Here is a 21,218-nt window from a genome sequence, read left to right on the forward strand (position 1 = left end):
TGCTCACATCCAGCATTCTACATGGGATTGTGCGAGTTGCAGTACAGCAACATCTGGAGGCAGAATTGTCCATTCATGTTCTTGAATGGAGAGGAGTTGTAACCCACACCACGGCTGTTTTTATAGGCCTCAGTGTCACAGGATCCATGAATGTTCCTCTCTCTGACTAAAGTGAATGGCCAGAAAATAGATGATTTACCACTGAAATCCATCTTAGACCGTCTAGGTTAAAGTAGGCACTGTGCTCTCAACAATATCTGAGCAGCCACCTACTCTTGTGATGGATAAGCATGTATATCAAGCATGGGCAAACTAAGGCCCAGGGGTCAGACAAAGCCCCCTGGATGCTTACCTCAAGCTCTCTTCATTTTCCCTGTCCTTTTGGCAGGAGGACATGGTGGCCCACCACATCCTTATACCAAAAAGATGGGGAAGGACGTCATGTAGCAATTGAAAGCCCTCTTGAGCACTGTCTTGACCTCATACCAGCATCAGAAAAGTGCTAGCAGCCCCATCTTTATGCTAGGAGGACAACTCGAAAATGGCATGCAGCAGTCAAGAGCCCTCCAGAACACTCTCACCCTCCTCCCAGCATAAAAGAGAGGGGCCAGGAAGGCAGTCCCATCTTGCCTCCAGTGTCATCAGTTGGGACCCCCACCCCACCCCCAGCATCAACCACTGCTCTGAGATAAGAATGAAGAGAGGGGCCAGGAAGGCAGTTCCATCTTGTCTCCTGCACTGTGCATATAATATATTGTATACATATAATATTGATATTATAATGTAATACAATACTACTAATATATCATAATTATATATTTTATATTAAATGTAATATTGCTAATAATATTACAATATAATGTTATAGTGCAATGTAATATATATTATATATGGTAATAATATAATATATTGTATTTACTTTTTACTTGTAAGCCGCTCTGAGTTCCCTTCAGGATGAGAAGGGTGGCATATAAATGTCATAAATAAAACAATTAAGTACAGCCCAAGGAGGATTGGGGTTGTGGGAGGATTAGTGCAGTCGTCCCGTGTCCTGTCTTCCTCCCGGCATAAGGGTAGAGCAAGCAACCCTGTCCTTATGCTGGGAGGACCTCAGGATGACCCAGGCCCTGCCCTGCCTCCTCCTGGACCCTCCCCCTCCCAGTATGTGCCCGACCCCTCTTCCTCCTGATCCACCCTCCCCATCTGGCCTGCAATCTGGCCCCAAGAGAAAAAAGTTTGCTCATACTTGATGTATATGGACAAGTCTACATTTTTCTGGGGAATACATGAGATTGTATCCCCAACAGCTTTAGAAGTGAAACTCCTTTATGGGAAAATGGGGTTCATCGATCAGCTGCTTCCCAATCAACCAAATCAGATCCCATAGATTGTAGTGTCTGCTTCCTGGTACACAGGAATTGGTGACCTTCTTCACCCCTCGTTTATGCATATTTGTGAATATGAAATCATGACAAGAACATACCTCTAGGTTATGACTATGTAACTGCTACTGAAGATCTGGACTTATTTTAATAAGTAGGCTTATTTTAATAAGTAATCCAGTGTTTCATTCTTTGACCATTATGAACTTTATCTCACAGAAGACATACAATTTCACAAGATAAGGAATCTCTTACAACAGTGTTCAAGAGAGAACAGTCTTTTATTTCAAAAGTGTTTTTAAAAGATAATTCACAGATGGTTTTGCTTTATGCTCCTGCCGACCCTGAAGAATGATGAGGCTTGATTTCCACCTCCTTCAGGACAAAACCTTTGTTCACAGTTAAGATTGAAGCTTTGACCTAAGCATACTTCTATACCAAAAATGGCGGGCAGGAGGACAGTACTGAGGCAGACTCTCAAAACTCATTAGCATATGAACTTATATCATTCCATAACCCATTTCTACTTATGGAGCCCTAAAACAAACAGTGGGGAGCCTTTTGGCTTAGAACTCTGATCTCATGCCCAGAATAACTGGGAATTGTAGTTCAAAACAAGCAGAGGGATAAAAGTTCTCCACTTGTCTATCTAAGAAAACAGATTAGCATCAAGCTTTCTTTTTCTGTCTAAAAAGGGACAGCACTACTCCTAGCAAGAATAGGAAAAATTGCCAGTTTTGCTCCATACTGCACTTTTTTCTGAATACAAAGGTTTGCAAGTATTACTAAATTCTTATTAAAAACAAAATGAAATTGATACTTAATTTGACCAATTAATGCACCAATGCCATGAAATGTGTATGTGTGTGTGACTTATTGCCAAGTCTTTGTTTGGAGACCTGAAAAACATGTTGCCTTTCAAACTGTAAGCTGTGCTTGCCTTTTATTGAGGCACGTCCCACTAAATTTTGGGAATCTGACCCGTTATTTTAAAAAATCTAGAAAGGAGCTGCCTGAGAATCTATACCAGTGGTTCCCAACCTTTGGACTTCCCAGTGTTTTGGACTTCAGCTCCCAGTTCCTAACCACTGGTAAGCTGGCTAGGATTTCTGCGAGTTGAAGTCCAAAACACCTGGAAACCCAAAGGTTGGGAACCTATAATCTATATTGTATGATGTTACTCTCTCATAGTCACAGTAGTGATAGGGCAGAAATCTAGACTACAGATTTCCTCCAGAGTGAATTCGTGGCTTATACAATTTTACTCTCTAAAGATGGACAGCCTGACCCACATCCCATAATTCCATTAAAGCAAGAAACATCAATATTTTGTAGATGGTCTAGTCAAGAGTATCTCCCACTTGCAGCCTTTCCCACATTTTCCAGCCATCTCTTTTATTAGACTTCACAATCGCAAAATGTAATTTTGATTGGTAGCACCAGAAACATCAACGGAGAAGCATCCAACAGCAACTAAAAAGTTGGGAAAATCCAGCCCCAAACTTCTTGGGTCTGTTGAAAAGACTTCTGAAGGACTTCTCGTGAAGATCAATAATGGCAAAATTAATTCAAATTCTACCCATACCAAGGTTACATTATTCTTCCTAAGGATGTTCACTTGAATTGTATTTTGGACCCAGGTCTTCATATATGGAGCTATATATGCTGAAGTGGATAGTTTCATAATTCCATACCCAGTAGAGGACTGCTGTTACATTACTATGATGCAGACCTAGCAAAGTGACCAATATAGAACTGGACCAATTTACATTGAATACCCTTGCGTGTGTCCTGATACATATCTCTGCAATTCACCAACATGATTTCTCAGTGTCTCTGCTACATAGCCATGTATATGTAAAGTGTTGTAACATGAGTCAATGATATAGGATTCTGACCACTATTCAGAAAAGGCAACGGACAGACAGAAGACAGTTTTGTCATGTGAAGGCAAGAAGGAGGTGGTATCAAAGTACTTCATCTAAGGCACTTCTTTGTCCTGCAGAAGGACTACCAGTATTCATCTGAAGAATTTTGATGCCTTAAAAAGCACTTTACCTAACAACATGAGATAGGGGCAAAAATGGGGGCTCAGCTACCATAAGGGTATTAGAAGGCTACTATGGTATCTTTGGCATCCTAGGAAAAGTTTTCCTTTTACTTCATAGTGTTAAGATGCAAGAGCAGCTCTCCTCTCCCAGACAGTGGCAATGAAGTTAGAATGCCTACAGGCTGAGAAAGAAGTTGCATCAGTGAGCAGTAAAACACTGATCACTTTGCTTTCGTAGAGGAGGAGGAAGGAAAGACTAGAAAGGGATTCGGAGTCACATATACCAGGGATGTGCAAGTTTGCCTCCTCCAAGTTTTTGGCCAACAACTCCCATCAGCCCTAGCCTGCCTGGCATAATGGAGGCCTAGAGATTGTCCATCCCTGATATATACAAACAGCACTCACAGCTCTTGAGTGCCAATCCTCAGGTAGCCAAAAGTGGTGCCCAGAAAAAAGAAGTTATGAGGTAAACAACCTTCAAAGGCAAGGAGACAAAAACTCGGTCAGCATGGATTGACCACTGACTGGTGAGGAAAAAGCAGCAGACTGGCTGGAATTGAGACTACCACAGTATTGTGTGGGATCTGATGTCCTAGGGCCGCTCTGGGAGAAACTAAAGCCTCCCAGATGTTCCCAGATTCCAGCTCCCATAAGCCCCAGGTAGCACAACCAACAATCGGGGTGATGGGAGCTGTTATCCAACAACATCCGGTGGGCTACAAAGTCCCCCACAAATCCTGTCCTACACAAAAATATAGAGAAGTAATTTCACCACCCTCCCCGCCTGACCTCATCCCATTTCTCCCATTGACCCCCCAGCCTAGCTACTATAAGGTAGGCTCATTGGATTAAGGCACACCAAAATGGAAGCCAACAGCAACTTCAGTTAGACAGCACATCTGAGGATTCGGACACCAGCTTCCCATCTCGGGTCTCGATCTTCTTGATGACAATGGCTTTCGACTTGGTTACTACTGAGCTCTCCAGGGGAGAGGAATTCATGGAGTATCCACCGCTTGAGTACGTGCTGAATCCACTCCCATAGCTACCATATCCACTGCTCAGACCACCTGGATGGGATAGAGAAAACCCATTGGACACAGAACAGTGTTTTCTACATCACAATACCTGGTGCAGCAAAACAAAAAACAAAAAAACACCAGATAAAAACCGGCAGAAGATGCCACTCTTGAAGTAAGATCCACATGTATTTTCTTATTCATTTTTCTAATTTTAGCTGAGCCTATCTATCTATCATTTGGCTAAGGCTCAAAGATAGGATCTTGATCTAGGACAGAGGTGGAGAACCTTTTAGTCTTTTAAATGGTACTGCAATTTCCATCACCCCACACCATAATGGCTAGAAACTTGTTGACCAACATTAAGTTCTCCATTCATTTTATATGCAATTTCAGGCTCTCATTCTAATGACTTCCTCTTCATTTTGCCTTATACTACAGGCACTGGCAAACTTCAGCTCTCCGGGTGTTTTGGACTTCAAATCCCACAATTCCTGGCCTCAGGCCCCTTCCTTTCTCCCCTCAGTTACTTAAGTGGCGGGGAGGGGGGGACGGGGGATGGGAACCAAGGCCTGGAATTTTGGGAGTCGACATCCAAAACACCTGGAGGGCCAAAGTTTGCCCATGCCTGCTGTACTAGGTATGGGCAAACTTTTCCCCTCCAGGTATTTTGGACTTCAACTCCCAGAAATCCCTACCAAAACACCTGGAGGGTCAAAGATTGCCCATGCCTGCCCTATACTCATAACGGCAGAGACAAACATCCATCGTAAAGGAACGGGGTCATAAATATAGACCTTCATACAGGTGGAGAAATATACTCTGGGGACAAAAACCGTTGAGGAGCAACTGTGTATGATAATATGGCTACTCTCCAAAAGCGCATCGGAAGAGCCAGGTTTTGAGATCCCTCTTGAAAATTTCTAAGGTGGGGCCAAATAAGGTAGTGCATTAGAATCAAATAAATATGGCAATTAAAAGGACAAGCGATAAAAAAGCAAAAACATCATCAACAATAAAACAAATTGGTAATCTACTGGAGAAAAACACTTTTTACACTTGCTAGAGTATGGCATTTGTTTTTTCCCCATTGATATGTTGCCATTCTGGCTGAGTTATTGGGGATTTAAAAACTAAGCTACTAGCAGGTACTGAACCACATAAGACTTCCCTGGAACATGTATGTGTACATGTTTGTGTTTGTATATGTGTGTGTGTGTGTGTGCATGCATGCATGCAAACAGAAGACTTTATAAGTGTTTGTTGAACAATGTTAAACACAAAACTGAAGGGCCTGGGGGGGGGGGGTAACTATACCCCCCTCTTTTTTCAAACTTAAAAACAGTTCTGTGGCTCTTTACCAATCAAGTGCTAAACATGCTTACCAGAATAACCAGTTGTTTTGGTCTGAATGCTTAGGTTCTGCATTCCTGACTCCAACCTAGGCAGGAGAGAAGACAAAATAAAAATATCCAATCAGCATTGCAGTTACAGAAAAGACAGAGATAAAATCTAAGTACTAGAAATAAACAACAGCAAGCAAAGAGCAAAGTCAGTTCATCTCAATGTCCCAGCAAACGTGTCCTAACTGCAGCATATGCCACAGAGTGCAATTACCTGGAGGCCAAGTTTTCTTAACTTACAAAAGCATTGAAATGTGAACAAGAGTCTGGAAATTCTTGTGCAAAGAGGGAAACTTTCTAAGCCTGACCATCACCCACCGGCTCTCCTCTCCTTCCAGCAGCTTCCTGTAGGTGGCAATCTCAATGTCCAAGGCCAACTTGACATTCATCAGTTCCTGGTATTCCCGCAGCTGCCGGGCCATGTCCTGCTTGGCTCTTTGGAGGGCAGCCTCCAGCTCAGACAGTTTGGCCGTGGCATCTTTCACGGCCAGCTCCCCGCGTTCCTCTGCTTCTGCAATGGCAGCTTCCAGGTTGGCACGCTATGTAGGAGAGGCAAAGTGTAGAAGAAAGTTAATTTTGGGACTGCGCCTCCCAGAATTCTTCCTTTAAGCAAGATAGATGGGAGATTAGGAGAGTTGTAGCCTGAAAAAGTAACTTCTCCAAGCTGAATAAGATACAGTGGATGGGAGGTATGACAAGGTAATTATTTTTGAGCTGTGCGAACTAGAAAAGGTGTGTACTGTCTTTTTCTGCCATCAGAAATTTACAGACTGCTGGAAATATACTGGCTACAACTAATACAACACTGAAGTATGTGTGTGGCTTTTTTCTGGGTGAAGGGAAAGGTCTATAATAAACTTTATTTATACCCCGCCACCACCTCCCCCAACGGGGACTCAGGACAGCTATGCTTTTTCATATTTTGTTTAGTGTTTTACATATTCTGTTGTTTTTAGGTTTGTTTGTCTGCTTTTTCACACACACCCCAGATTACTGGACTCCAGAATAATGTACCAGCTAGACTTGGTATGAGCAAACTCTGGCCCTCCAGATGTTTTGGACTTCAACTCCCACAATTCCTAACAGCCAAAGTTTGCCCATGCCTGAGCCAGACCCCATTGTGACTCTCAAAGCCAATGGTAACCAAATCTATTAATGTCACATTCATCCCTTGCCTGTCTGTTTCCCTACCCCTCGTCCTTCTTTGCTACTATCAAAATGCAGATTATGCATTATGCAGGGACCTGTCCCTTTTGTTTAAATAAGCATTTAAGAGTGCTGTTAATACAGGTGCTGCTGCATCCATCACAAACAAGCTTCCCAGTGTTGAGTCACTGTTTCCTAACCTGGCCTTTCAGCCCATCGATTTCCGACTGTATCCGGGTGATGAGCCTGTTGAGCTCATTGATTTCATTCTTGGTGAGGCGGAGGTCATCGCCATGTTTGCCTGCCACAGTCTGGAGCTCTTCATACTACAGAATGGAGAAAAAAGGAGAAAAATGTTGCATGCACATTAGGAAAACCTTATGAGATGGTAGCCAGCAATCAAGACTGGAGCTGGAAAATGACAGAGAGCAACAAATGAATGCCTTTGCAGACTTGCATAGAAAATGCCGTCTCTCTGTTATTATGCCTTTTATGAATTACATAGAGGGCAAATGGGGTGGGGAGCTTTTGTCGCTTTAGATGTAGATGATCCACCACTCCCATTGTGCTTCATCGTTGGTCAGGCTGACAAGATTTGTTGGAAAAGGGATTCAACAACAACTACAGTGTCTTACATTCCCCAGAGCTGACTACAGACCAGCAACAGGTATAGGAAAATAGATACAAAGTCTCATTCTCTCTCATTCATTAACAATGGAAACCTCTTCTGCAGAGAATGAATTTTGAATGAATGATTTTTTTGTCCCAGCCATAGGATATGACAATATATAATATAAAACCTTTAAAAGTATAATAAGAAATCCCTTGTCTTTGATTTAACTTTGGGTTCATATGTTTCCAATATAAACATTAAAACTTACTCCCTATACTGGCTCTTTAAAATTACAGTAGCAGTGACATAATAACAAGTGTCTGATTTGTATCATCCCAAACTATCTCCATTTCTATTTCTAGCCTCCACTGTGGACTTTACTAATTTAGCTCGTTTTTTTTTGGGCTGCGACTGTAAATGTGACAACTTTTAATGCTATATTTTTGGAATAATCCACTAACAAGTCACAGATAACCGCTGACTGTTGCCATGCTGCTCTTTCTTCCAAAAAGGCTTACAGAAGATTGTTTCCAGGGTCATTATACAAAGGGCAATGTAACAGATAAAGTTCCACAGAGAAAGAGTGTGCTTCAGAATGCAGGTTTTCAACCTGGAGTCCTGTAGATCGTTTTCAACCTGGAGTCCTGTAGCCCTTTGTATAATGACTTCATCTCCCACAACCCATGCCAACAGGGGCTTTGGAGTACTAGAGTCCAAAGTACCCTTAGGACAAGAAGTTGAGAACTACTGACACAGGGAGGTGAATCTGGGCAGCACATATGAACCCAAAGTTAAATCAATGACAAGGGATGAGGCAAACTGCTTGAACAAAAACCAAGTCTCCTTTCCTCCTCCTCCTAGTTAAATCTGCTTCAGTGCAGCTGTTCTCCAAATTACCACGAAAAGATGCAGTGCAAATCTAATAAGCATCTCTGTGTGCAGTCTTACCATCATTTCCGTCCCTTTGAAAAAAGAGTTGGTATACTGGAATGGAAATGAGTCGTAATCGAGGAAGTACTTCCTAAATTTCAATTTAGCTACTAATTTTCTCCAATGGCCCCAGGCAAGTCAATATTTCTCAGCCCTGCCTTTCTGCATCCAGAACACAAAGAGAACACTAACACAAGACTGCTGTCACTGAGATAATGTATTGGCTCTATGGAATGCCCCAAGCAGAGTGCTCTGGGCCAAGTCCCAACAATTAGCATGATAGATGTCAAACGGTAGTTCTGCCCAACCCTTTCGAGGGTTACAGTTCACCAAGATAACAGATTAAGGCACTGTAATAGTTCTTCCATCTGCATCCAACAGCGACTAAGGTGAACAGTCTGGGGGTTGCACAAGCATGTAAATCTGGCCCACGCAAGTACAGATTTTCATAAAGATTAGAAGGTAAAGGTTTCCCCTTCTGCAAATTGAAATTTAGGAACTGTCTGAGACCAGGGTGAAATCCCCCCCCCAGCAGTTTCCATTGAGGTTATCATGGCAGTGATACTAAGAATGTTCACCTGGCTATGGGTTTAACAATGTTTCATCATGCCATTTGTTACCTCTGCTTAAACCAAATCATCAGTTTCAAGTTTCTTGGTCATTCAGGGTTTAACTTTTTCTCCTCTTTGGAAAAAAAATCATTTTACTTCTACACTGCTATGAGAACAACCAGTGTCACTGACCACATCTCATCAAGGGGGAGTAATGATGCAGCAATTTATTTATTTACTACATTTATATACTGCTTTTCTCCCCGAGGGAACTCAAAGCGGTTTCCAACATTATAAAGGCAAAATTCAATACTGTACATACATGTGAAAACCAAAAAAATAGCAAGACAATAACATATAACTATAAATTAACCTAAACAAATTAAAACATAAACGTAAAAGAACATTTAGACATAAAGCATAAAAAATGAATCAATAATATAACATTTATATTAAAACCCACCAATAAGATGATTTAAAACAGTTATTAAAATCACGCCATCCAAAATCAAGTCTGTAGTCACTCCATTGGTCCATTCACTATTTCTTATTATCTTATTGCACTACAAGCTTTGCTATCCAAAAGCTTGGTCACATAACCATGTTTTTACTCTCTTCCTGAATGTCAGGAGGGAGGGGCTGATCTAATTACATTGGGGGAGCAGTTCCATAGCCAAGGGGCCACTGCTGAGAAGGCCCTGTCTCTTGTCCTCACCAGTCACTCTTCCTTAGCCAGAGGGGGCCACCACTAAAAAGGACCTCTCTCATCCCCACCAGTCGCGCTTGCGAGGAAGGTCCTCTACAATCTACCCACTACAGATTTAGTAAACAGATTTAATCTATGATTCCTTACGGACAACGGGGTGGCATTTCAAATCATGAATAACTAAAATGACCAATAAAAAAGTGAATTTATTTGGAAACATTGCCTTTGGGCTACAATTTCAAAAAAAGGTATGCCTCCAAATTCTGAAAAGTAATATTAGGGTTATGATGGAGAGTGTTCGAAAAACCACATCCATAAGAATCAGAATGGGTGGCAACCTGCATCAGTACATCCCGTTCACTTTGAGAAACAATGGGTGGAGGGGGTAGGGAGAAGGAGCTCACCTTGGTCTTGTAGGTGCTCTCTGCCTCGGCCCGGCTCCTGGCAGCCACTTCTTCGTACTGTGCTTTGACTTCAGCAATGATGCCATCCAAGTCCAGGCTGCGATTGTTGTCCATGGACAGGATCACGGAGGTGTCGTTGATCTGAGACTGCAGGACACGCAGTTCCTGCATTGAAGGCAAGAGAGAATCCCAAATTCTGAACAGTCACCACCAAGAAGCTAGGTGCCCAAAGGAACCAACAGTAGTCTCAAAACATATCTGACACAAGAGATGAGACTTAGAGACTTGACGTCTCTCCTAATGTCAGATCTCCAGAATGTTTCACCCACTAAGATCCAACTTCAGCCATTCCTTTCTCTGTCACCCCAAATACATCTTCACTGAATTTTCCAGGGCCTTCTTATTAGTGGTTAAAGCAAACTTTCCAAGAGCTGAGCACTAATAAGCAAAGCAAAGCATGTTGCCAAACAGGGACTACACACCTAGTAACATGCTGCCTAATAAGAGACAGTGCTAACCTGAGCGGCAAGGAATACAAAGGCAATATTACACTTCTTGCAAGGAAGCCTTCTTTGCACAATGGGAACACAAAAGCTGTATAATTAATTTGCTTTTACAAAATTACAATTAGGTCTATGATTTGATTGAACACGAACATTAAACGTATAATTCTTGAGTGGACTTGTGAAATCTGGAGAAATCCAAAGAGTTATCTGTACCATAAATATTCATCTGCCCTCATTCTCAATGCTCAATGAAGATTCAAAATCTGGACTAGTCAGCTTTTGTACGTGGAACAAGAGAATGGCAGGTGCCACCTTGTTCTTTGCTTCGATGGCTCCATTCATAGGTTTTAGGAGACCGGATTTTGAAAAGACAAGGCTTACCTCTTCGTGCAATTGTCTCAGGAAATTGATCTCATCGGTTAGGCTTTCCAGGCGGGATTCCAGCTCGATCTTGTTCATGTAAGCTTCATCCACATCCTAAGGGAACAAAGTCCAAAACACCAATATAATAAAAATCTCTATGAGGCCCTCCCAATAATTAGCCAGCAAGAACAAGTGCATTCTCGCTCACCTTCTTCAGCAAGACAAAATCATTTTCCCTCTCTGTGCGGTGGTTGATTTCATCTTCATACCTGTTAGGAAAAAGGAACACAAATTATTAGTTTACAGGAAACAAACCAACAAGACTTCATTCGTACCAGGGTTAGACTAGATACACTCTTGAACTGACTGAATGGTTTTCTATTCAGTGGAGCTTATTCTCACATTATGTAGAATTGCAGCCTTTCTCCCTTTTTTGGGAATTTCCCTCCTGGCATGAAAAAGCATGACAGCAAATCTCAACAGCCAAAGAAGTTTTGTTTAAAGCAATAGCTGCTGCTGCATTGAAAAACAAAAAGGAAGGAAACCCCTGGGTAACAAACAAACAATGTTCTTATATTCATAGGAACCTTATCTCTTCTACAAAGGATTGCTTTTAAAATGCTATATTGGCAAGAGAAGAAAATGATGATGAAGCAGCTGCCTTGTTTTCCCACATGCGCACACCAGCCACTGTTTCTGCTTTAAAAGTTCCTATAATGCACTGTTTCAATATGTCACTGCTTATCAGTGTTGGTGCATTTTCATGGGCAGGTTCCCAGAACAAACAGAAAAGTCACAGCATTTAGAATATGTAAAGCATGAATTCAAGGAGAGCAAGGTCCACAAGAATGAAACTAAATCATAGCTTCAAGAACTTTACCGCCCTTTAGAGTAGACTGAATCAGCAAACTATAAGACCCTAAGAATCCTACTGAACTATAACGTACCTTACACAGCAGCCAAGACATTTCCTTCCAGAAGTCCCAGGTTTTATTTTGTTTTTTTCGAGTCAGGGGAGACTTGAGAAGCTGCAAGTCACTTCTGGTGTGAGAGAACTGATCATCTGCAAGGACACTGCCCAGGGAGTGCCCGAATGTTTGATGTTTTACCATCCTTGTGGGAGACTTCTCTCGTGTCTCCGCATGGGGAACTGGAGCTGACAGATGGGGCTTCCCTTGCTCCCTGGATTTGAACCACCGACCTTCAGTCAGCAGTGTTGCCAGCACAAGGATTTAACCCACTGCACAATCGGGGGTTCCAGAAGTGCCAGGGAGTTCAATGGGACTGACTGTACTTTCACCAATTTATACAGAACTGTACTCTCACAATTCATGTTTACAGACCAAACAATATTAGAGGTGGCTGCATAAAAACATACGAGTTTACTCCTTTAATGGCTGTACTGTAAAGTCCTTTTATCACCGTAAACCAGCCCTGAGATTTCTGCATATATGGTGGGACAAATGTTTAATACATTAAAATAAGCTAAAAAACGTCACAATTATTTCAAATAAGTAAAAACAACAAAGAACTCATCTACTCACAGATACAACTCCAGTTGTACATTAAAAGACAGAATACACGATGCCTAGATTTGGAGAGAGCATGGGAATTTGACCCATAAGGCCCAACGTTTTTCTTTTTTGGACTATAACTTTGAGAATTGCGAGAGGGGGATTTGGAAGTTGAAATTTGAAGCAATACATTTTGCAAGCTCTGGATCTAGGTATCTGGAAAAGGGTAACTAAAATGCCCGACTGTGACTTTCCATTTCAGCATTTTAGTTTTTGTCTGTGATTTGGTGTTCAGGAATCCATCCCCCACCTCACCCCCAAGACCCTTCACAGTAATCTTGCTCATTTTAAACCATTCTATTTTAAATCATATTCTTTCAGACTCATTTTATTACCTTATTCCTCTTCACTGCAGATAGCAAGTGATTTGGAGGGGAAATGCAATAAAGGTATTTTGAAAGCATATGGGAAAGGCAAGAGACAACGATCTTGTGTTGGTGAGTACTTAGGATGGACCTAACAGACAAAAGCACTAAACATCGCTATCATCTTCCTTGAGGTCAATATAACAGTTCATCACCATCTCTTATCTTTGAGGTACCTGTGCCTTGAAAGTTTGTACCCTCAACAGCTAATCTGCTTTCATCATGTACATCATCCCATCACTAGTACCAAGATAAATTCCACTCTTAAGCCCAGTTGGTTAACTTATGTAAAAGAGGTTAAAGTGCAGCAACATTACTTTAGCCCGCATTGCTTCTCTAGGACTCATAGGTACCTTCTCCACCCCAGTCCAAATCTCAGAAAAGCTGACAACCCTACTAATAATACTCCCGTTTTCTTAAAGTGAAATAGGGAGCCTTTTGACCTTCCAAATGTTTTATCTTCCATCTCTCAGAAGCCCCACTCAACATGGGTAATGGTAACAGACACCAGGTGGTTTAGTCCCAAAAACTAGAAGGCCAAACCTTGCCTGTTCTAGCTGAAGAGAACGTTTCCACATACTGCCTGTGTGCGTCAGCCTCATTTAAAAATAGTCCAGACAGTTGTAAGACAGGTTAGTTCACCCAACTTACAGGCGCATGGCTGCAACTGTAACCCTACTGGGTACAAAGAGAACAGCAAGTTCATATTTTTAGTAGTGGCTGAAGAACAGGCATGGCCCAAAGCTGCCACGTGTGGAATTGTGACTGGGCCGTTCCAGGTTTTTTACAGCAATGCCCTCCCTTCCTTTCCTCAAAGACTTCCAAAGGAAAACAGTACTGCTTATTTAAGGTTTGGGGTTATATATTTTCCAATATCTCTCCAAAATCTCCAGTGCAAACATAGGCCTGGAAATAATTTAAAAGGCATGAGTGCCAAGTAAAATATAAACCTGCCTCTTAGGAAGTAAGTCCCGTTGAGTTCCACAAGTCTTTACTTCCAGCTGAGTTGCAGTTTTATAAGTTTGCCTGAGATGTTTTTCCTTTTTTCCCATTTTTTCTGAGTGGAATGATATGTCTGTCCTCAAACACCTTTTAAAATGAAGGCTGTTGTGTGGGTATGCACACCTTCAAATTCCATATTCCAAATCCTGTTGACTTATGAAGACCCCATTAATTCCATAGGGGTTTTAAGGCAAGAAATACTCAAGAGTTGTTTTGCAAATTTCTTCCTCCGAATTTTAACATGGAGCACCATTTGAGGCTCTCCCATCCATGGATGAACCCATGGCTATCCATGCTTAGCATCCAGTGTCGGTTAGAATCTGATGCCTTTCAATTACATCTCTTTTGAACAAGCTATAAGGGTAAGAACAAAACATTGTGGGGGAAAGTGACACAAGCCTAATCAATTTTAAGGGAAGGCTGGGAATGACCCCAAAATCTACAAGGACAAATATCTTTGACTTTATCAGAACAAAGCAATGCAATACTTTCAGGAAAGCCAATGCCACACCTGATTGCTGGGTGGATATGGAACATCTACAGATAGGATAGGCTTAGCTTAGTTGAGTACTATTTATTCAGATAAGATAAAGTGGCCTTCCAGTTCCCCTGCCCAACTTACTTAGACTTGAATTCTTCTACAAGGCCTTGCATGTTGCCCAGCTCAGAATCCAGCCTGGTCCTCTCCTGGCCCAAGCCTTCCAGTTGCCGACGCAAATTGTTGATGTAGGCCTCAAACATACTGTCCATGTTGCTTCGGGTGATCTTCTGGTTCTGCAGGAGGCTCCATTTGGTATCTAGCATCTTATTCTGCTGTTCCAGGAAGCGGACCTGATGGGAGAACAAAGAAAAGTCCATATTTGGCAAGAAAAGGTCCCATTTTGGCCTGAAAATGTGAAGCTTCTACTAGAAACAAATGAATTAGGACATTCATATCTAGACCATGGAGAGGGACACACAATAGTCCCATAACTCAAAGCTATGAAAGAAATACAGCCTAGAGGAGTGCTTCCCAAGCTTTGGTCCTCCAGGTGTTTTGGACTTCAGATCCCACAATTCCCAACAGCTGGTAAAAGGGCTGGGATTTTTGTAAGTTGAAGTCCAAAACAACGGGAGGACCAAAGGTTGGGTTAGGGACAGGAAACATAATGGATTTCTGGGAGATGTTTAGCTTCTCCACAATATACAGATATTTTTGAAGCAACTGTTGACTCTGGCAAAACAGGTTTCTCAAGCAGCACAAAATTCCGTCATCCTTATTTGAAAGAATCAAGAATAGTTGGTTTATGCACCACTTTGGAGCTTGAGAAATTATCTTTGAGACTATAGTTGCCAAAATCATTCAAGTAACATGGTCTCTACAGTTTCTCTCCCCCAAAAGCCACTTTCTCAAAACAACTAACACAATAGTCCTTCTTTGGTTGTCTTAAACTATAATATATTCCCAAGTAATTATAGCTATCACAGAAAACCAGAAGACAATGATAGGATGTGGTTAAGGGTGTGTGTAAACATATGCACACATACAATGTACTTTAATATTTGTATGTTTAAGGGTGTGACACAAAGGGTTTAATTGATTTATAATTTTAGGCTCATATTTCAATGTATTTACACTGTTTTATTTTCCATTGTTTTAATTTGTATTGTGTCATAATTATTGTTAGCTACCCTGGGAGAATAAATGAATAAATCAATAACATATGGATGTATGCACAGTGTTTTAATTTGAAGCACGCCTAGCCAATTCTAAAACTTTAAACCTGTTTTGTAATTGGTGACAAGATTTGCAGTAGCAGCGCTACCACATGGCAACAGTGGTGGAGAAAGTGCCTCTCAGGTTGTACAAAGTGTGCTTTCTAATCATAAATCACCAAACCCTGTATTAATTTGAGAAGAGGCGTGCAATACTGTAGTGGCTGTTAAAAATACATGTTCACAACAAGGCTATGTTTCCTTAGTGGCATGAAAAAAATCTACTTTTTAATGAAGACACAGCGTACCATGTATGGTTCCTGTATTCGGAGAATAGCAGGATAAAAATATTTGGGGAGGGCGGAAAACACAAGAGTTGGGTGTGATAATACTTAACAGTTCCAGTAATATTTTCTTGTAAGCTATAGTGCAGGCATGGGCAAACTTTGACCCTCCGGGTATTTTGGACTTCAACTCCCAGAAATCCCAGCCAGCTTACTGGCTATTAGGAACTGTAGGAACTGTGGAAGTTGAAGTCCAAAACATTTGGAGGGCTGAAGTTTGTCAATGTCTGCTATAGTGGTTGGTTAAAATCTCCCAAGAGGTACTGCATGACACCTGAACATTAGGAGCAACCCTTATCCCTTCTGTATTATATTAATAGCATTAATAACTACATGTGTTTTTCATGGCACCACAGAGCCACCCTATGGGACAGAAGGAAGTGCCACACCTGATCTCTAAAATGTTCCTGGTTGTGTTTGCCCCAGGCTCTTTTGTGGTTAAAGCGGGATCCTGAGAATTGAAGGCTATGCACCTTTTAATAGAGGAATTGTAGTTAAAAGGTCAGAGGAGCCCCACCTCTCTTGCACTCACGTTCCCCACACTACACTGTCTTCTTAGCAACCTTCACTTTAGTAATAACAGCAAGTGATAGAAGATTTAAGGCAATGAATTGACCCGGGCTGGACTTTGGATTCTGGATTCTGATTTTAACAGGTGTGCTTTAATCAATTGTTTAATTACTGTTTAATATTTAATGTATTGCTGATTGTTTTTACGATGTTGCTTTTGTGAGGCCGCCCTGAGTCCCCCCTCAGGGGTGAGAAGGGCAGGGAAAAAATATAGGAAATAAATAAATAAATTCTCAAGTCTGCCATGAACATCGACCAGATTTCTATTCAGACATTCATTCTCTTTTGGATGTTTTGTGGGCTCCTTACCACCAGGCATGGAGAAGCCTGGTCCATCTGGCCCTTTCCAAGCCTGTGCTTTGTTAACTGGGGTTGGGACTTACATCTCAGTTAGCCAAAACATTTTACAAAATCCACGAAAGAGAAGCATTTCCACTGCCCAAAGCAGACATTTTTCTGCATTTCAGGGTGGATCTACTCTGCAGAAATAATGCAGCTCGATAGTACTTTAACTACCATGGCTCAATTAACAGGATCATGGGAGCTTTACAAAAGCTTCTGCAAGATTGCCAGTGTCTCACTAAACTGCAACACCATGAGCCACAGCAAAGTGGTGCCAGACTGCATTAATTCTACAGTGTAGATACCCCTCCTCCCCATATTATACATACAATACTGTATGGAGAATGCTAGTATAGAAGCACTGGAATGATGAACTGCAAGGGAGTACCTATCCAGACCAAGGAAACAGATGTCTGAATCACTCTTAATTCAGGTCTTTATAGCAGGGATACAAGTGGAATTCCTGTTTGGCATGAAGCTACTGGTTACTTCCAAAGTTTGGTGAAGTCATGGGGGAGGCCTACATCTTCCAAATCCCCCAGTGTTGGTTGGGAGTCTAGGAAATGTAGTCTAAGACAATAGCTTTATCAAACTTTGTAATGGACCTGTACCAATCCAGCCAGGCCTTTAGCAAGGAAAACAATTTACAGTAAAGAAGAAAATGAGTGAGTCGAAGGAAAATTAGTAGTGTACACTCATGAACATACATGCATGCATACACACCCTTCCAAATCTCTGGGCGTAATTATTGCCTGAGTGGCTCACATTAGTTTGTGTGCCAACCAAACTGCTTAGGACCTTTGACCAGTGTGTCAGCAAAAAAAAAAAAAAAAAAAAAAAAGGTGGAAGGTGGGATGAGACTTTGGGCAATGGCCAAAACATGGCCATGGCAATGTTTTGGGCTTTACAGTCTAATAAGACCTTGGAGCTCTCTGGCCGAGTACTCTAAAAACACTTTCCTAAACTGCAAATCCCAGTATTCTATATGGAGCTTTCCAGTTAACCCCAACTGTGGGGCATGACATTCAACTGTCATTTGCTGAAGCAGTGACAAAAATGTCTCTCTTTGCCTCCAACAGAACTGTTTAATGCATAGAATGGTCATAAATATGCCCCCCCCCCCAATAGATCTGAGAGTAACCAATAGAAAACCTTTTGAGTGCATCTACAATGCAGCTTGCCCCCACTTTAAAGGCCATGCCTCAATGCCATGGAATGAGAGAGTTGTATTTTTACAAGGTCTTTCACGTTCTATGCCAAAGAGCTGTTGTGCCTTACCAAACTAGAATGCTCAGGATCCCAACAGCACTGAGCATTTGAAGTGGGGTCAAATGGCAATGTAGGGATATCTTTAGCTTTTCAACTGAGAGGCCTGAACTCAATGAGCTTTCCCAGCTGCATTGAATTGAGTGGGCTCTGTGAGTCTCCTCTAGCTGGGACTAATCACACTATAAAGATGCAGGGTCAGTCCTTTCTTTCGCCCACCACTAGTGGGTGCTTTCCTCTCCCCAGACAGCTTTGATGGCGCTCAAGAAAAAGTTCGGATCAGACTCCTTGGGGGGGGGGGGGGGGGGAGTATGACTGCACTTACCTTTTTCCTGGGAGGGATCTTCCTGGAAACCCCACCTTTTCTAACCCAAGGCGATCTCCTCACCAGGCAGTGAACCAAAGTCTCCCAGATCCCACCTACGTCCCAGATCCCCTGCACACTTCAAACATGTTTAACTCAAGAATGACTCCACATTTGCTTGGCCAACTCCCTCCGCCCTCCATTTTAAAGCAGCTAGAAACTCAGGCAGTATCTTCACTGCCCTATATCCCAGGATATCGGGTGGTGTAGATCCAACTGGCATGGGTTTCAGGCTGCAGCTCCCATCATCACTGACTCCCTGCTAGGATGGCTGAGATCTGTAGTCCAACTCCAAACCAGCCTTGGAGTCTCCTGTCGGTTGACTTATTGGGGTTGTATGTATTTCATAAGTTTTTCTTAAGCAAGGAATATTCAGAGTTGGCTTTGCCAGTCCGTTTCTGAGATACAACCTACAGAACTATGGATTTGCTTTTTGACCTCCCAGCCAAGTACTAACCAAGACCAACCCTGCTTAGCTCCCAAGGTTAGACAGGATCAGGTCCCTTTAGGGCAAATATCTGGATTATGTGACAGTGTGAAATCAGATAATAATAATAAACTTTATTTATACCCCACCACCATCTCCCCAACGGGGACTCAAAGCAGCTTACATGGGGCCAAGCTCAAACAAACTACAATGTAACAGTACACATTGCAATAAAATAAACAACATAAAAATGATAATACAGTTCAAAGCAGATATTGTGGATTATCTGCCTTAATATTCTGGGTTATATGGATGTGCAGAAGGGCGAATAGTGCGTAATTAAAATAAAACTATTTAGAACAATTAAAACTAAACATGACACTCCTCAAAAAATAAAAAAGCCAAAACAGGACACAGCACCTCTTTTGCTCCTTGACCTTGGACTGGATTTGGCTTTGACTGGAAACTTGTTGAGTCTGATCTCATTTTGTGCTTTTTCTCAACAGCAGCATTCAAAAATCCCAGGCCCCTTCCACACAGCTAAATAAAATCTTACATTTTCTGCTTTGAACTGGAATATATGTCAGTGTGGACACAGATAACCCAGTTCAAAGCAGGTATTGTGGGATTTTCTACCTTGATATTCTGGGTTATAGGGCTGTGTGCAAGAGCTCCCACTCTAATGTCCTTTAGAAAGGAACTAAAAACATGGATATGGAAGCTGGCTTTTGACAACAGTTAACTACAACTTAAGTGAGTTTTTAACTGATCCTAATACTAACTGGATTTTAACTGTTTTATCAACAGGAGGTGGTTTTTTTGCTTCTGGTGTATAACATGTTTTAATCATCATCCAGTTTATATATTGATTTATTATTTACGATATTTATATGTCGCCCTTCTCACCCCAAAGCAAAGTTTATTTTATATGTTTATTATGGTTTTATTTTGTTTAGATATCATGATTTGCTGATTTGTCAGCTAATGAATGTTGTTTGTCTTGGTTGTTCGAGGATTAGGTATGTATACTGTATTTTAATATTGTGAGCCGCCCTGAGTCCCTTCAGGGAGAGGGGGCAAGATATAAATAAAGTATTATATATATACAGGCTGCAGCTCCCACCATCACTGACTCCCTGCTAGGATGGCTGGGATCTGTAGTCCAATTCCAGGTTGTTCCAGTGTGCCTTCCCAGAATAAGGAAAACTATCAGCAATATGCCCTCAAAATGCACTTTACCCTGATTTAGGATTGACTGCGTCCCCTCATCTCTCTTTGAAAATCCTGTCCCAGTTATATCCTACCTTGTTCATGTCCAGCATTATTTTTTAATTTTAATCTATTACATTTGGCACCAACTGGGGAATGAATGGGGTTCGGTCCCACTTGAATAAAGGCTCAATGCGAGGGAGTCCTGGGAGGCCCCAAACCCGCTTCTGCAGGGGAATCTGCACCTCCCGAGTCAAAAGCGCATTCCACCCCCCCCCCCCCCCCTGGGCGTCGGGCTCACCTTGTCGATGAGGCTGGCGAACTTGTTGTTGAGGGACTTGATCTCCTCCTTCTCCCTGGTCCGGATTTGCTGGATGGCGGGGTCGATCTCCAAGTTGAGGGGCGCCAGGAGGCTCTTGTTGACGCTGACGGCTGTGATGCCGCCGCCGCCTCCGCCGAGGGAGGCCGAGGAGGCCCCTCGGAAGCCGACTCCACTCCCCAGGCGGCTGCCTCCATAGCTGGAGGAGGCGTAGGAGGTGCTGATACGGGAGCTCCCCACCACCGGGCTCGGGGTGTAAGAGCGGCTGCTGAAGCTGCGGACCGAGGAGCGCTTCATGCTGTTGCTGTGGTGGTGGCGGAGACGGCAAAGTAGAGGAGACCGACTAGGTACTACTTTCGCGCTCAGGAGAGGACTGAAGGCGAGGTCGCCCCGCCTGCCCTTTTTATAGGGTGCGGCCGGAGGGGCGTGGCTTAGCGCTGAGGAACCCTCGAAAAGCGGCTCCTGATTGGCTGAGCGCGAAGCTCGAGGAGGGGACAAAATGGCGCCCGTCCCCTTTTACCTGTTTTCCTTACTCTCGCGCCTCTTTTAACTCTTCCTCAGCTGAGGAGGGAAAACGCCCCTCTAGGCCTTTCCACACAGCCACATAGCCCAGGATATCAAAGCAAAAAAATCCACAATAAATGCTTTGAACTGGGATATCTGAGGGC

General features: G+C 42.4%; 1 protein-coding gene across 1 annotated transcript; it reads right to left on the reverse strand.

The window, feature by feature from the left end:
* Positions 1-1,644: 1,644 nt before the first annotated feature.
* Positions 1,645-20,925, reverse strand: KRT8 (keratin 8). The gene is made up of 9 exons (XM_060763031.2): positions 20,533-20,925; positions 14,637-14,845; positions 11,282-11,342; positions 11,092-11,187; positions 10,205-10,369; positions 7,201-7,326; positions 6,173-6,393; positions 5,837-5,892; positions 1,645-4,502 (listed from the first exon to the last, which is right to left on the reverse strand). Exons 1-9 carry the CDS (start codon positions 20,845-20,847, stop codon positions 4,315-4,317), a joined length of 1,437 nt encoding a protein of 478 aa, XP_060619014.2. The 5' UTR covers positions 20,848-20,925; the 3' UTR covers positions 1,645-4,314.
* Between the last annotated feature and the right edge of the window lie 293 nt (positions 20,926-21,218).

This window comes from Anolis sagrei, chromosome 2 (assembly GCF_037176765.1).
Source record: "Anolis sagrei isolate rAnoSag1 chromosome 2, rAnoSag1.mat, whole genome shotgun sequence".
Classification (NCBI taxonomy): Eukaryota; Metazoa; Chordata; class Lepidosauria; order Squamata; family Dactyloidae; genus Anolis; species Anolis sagrei.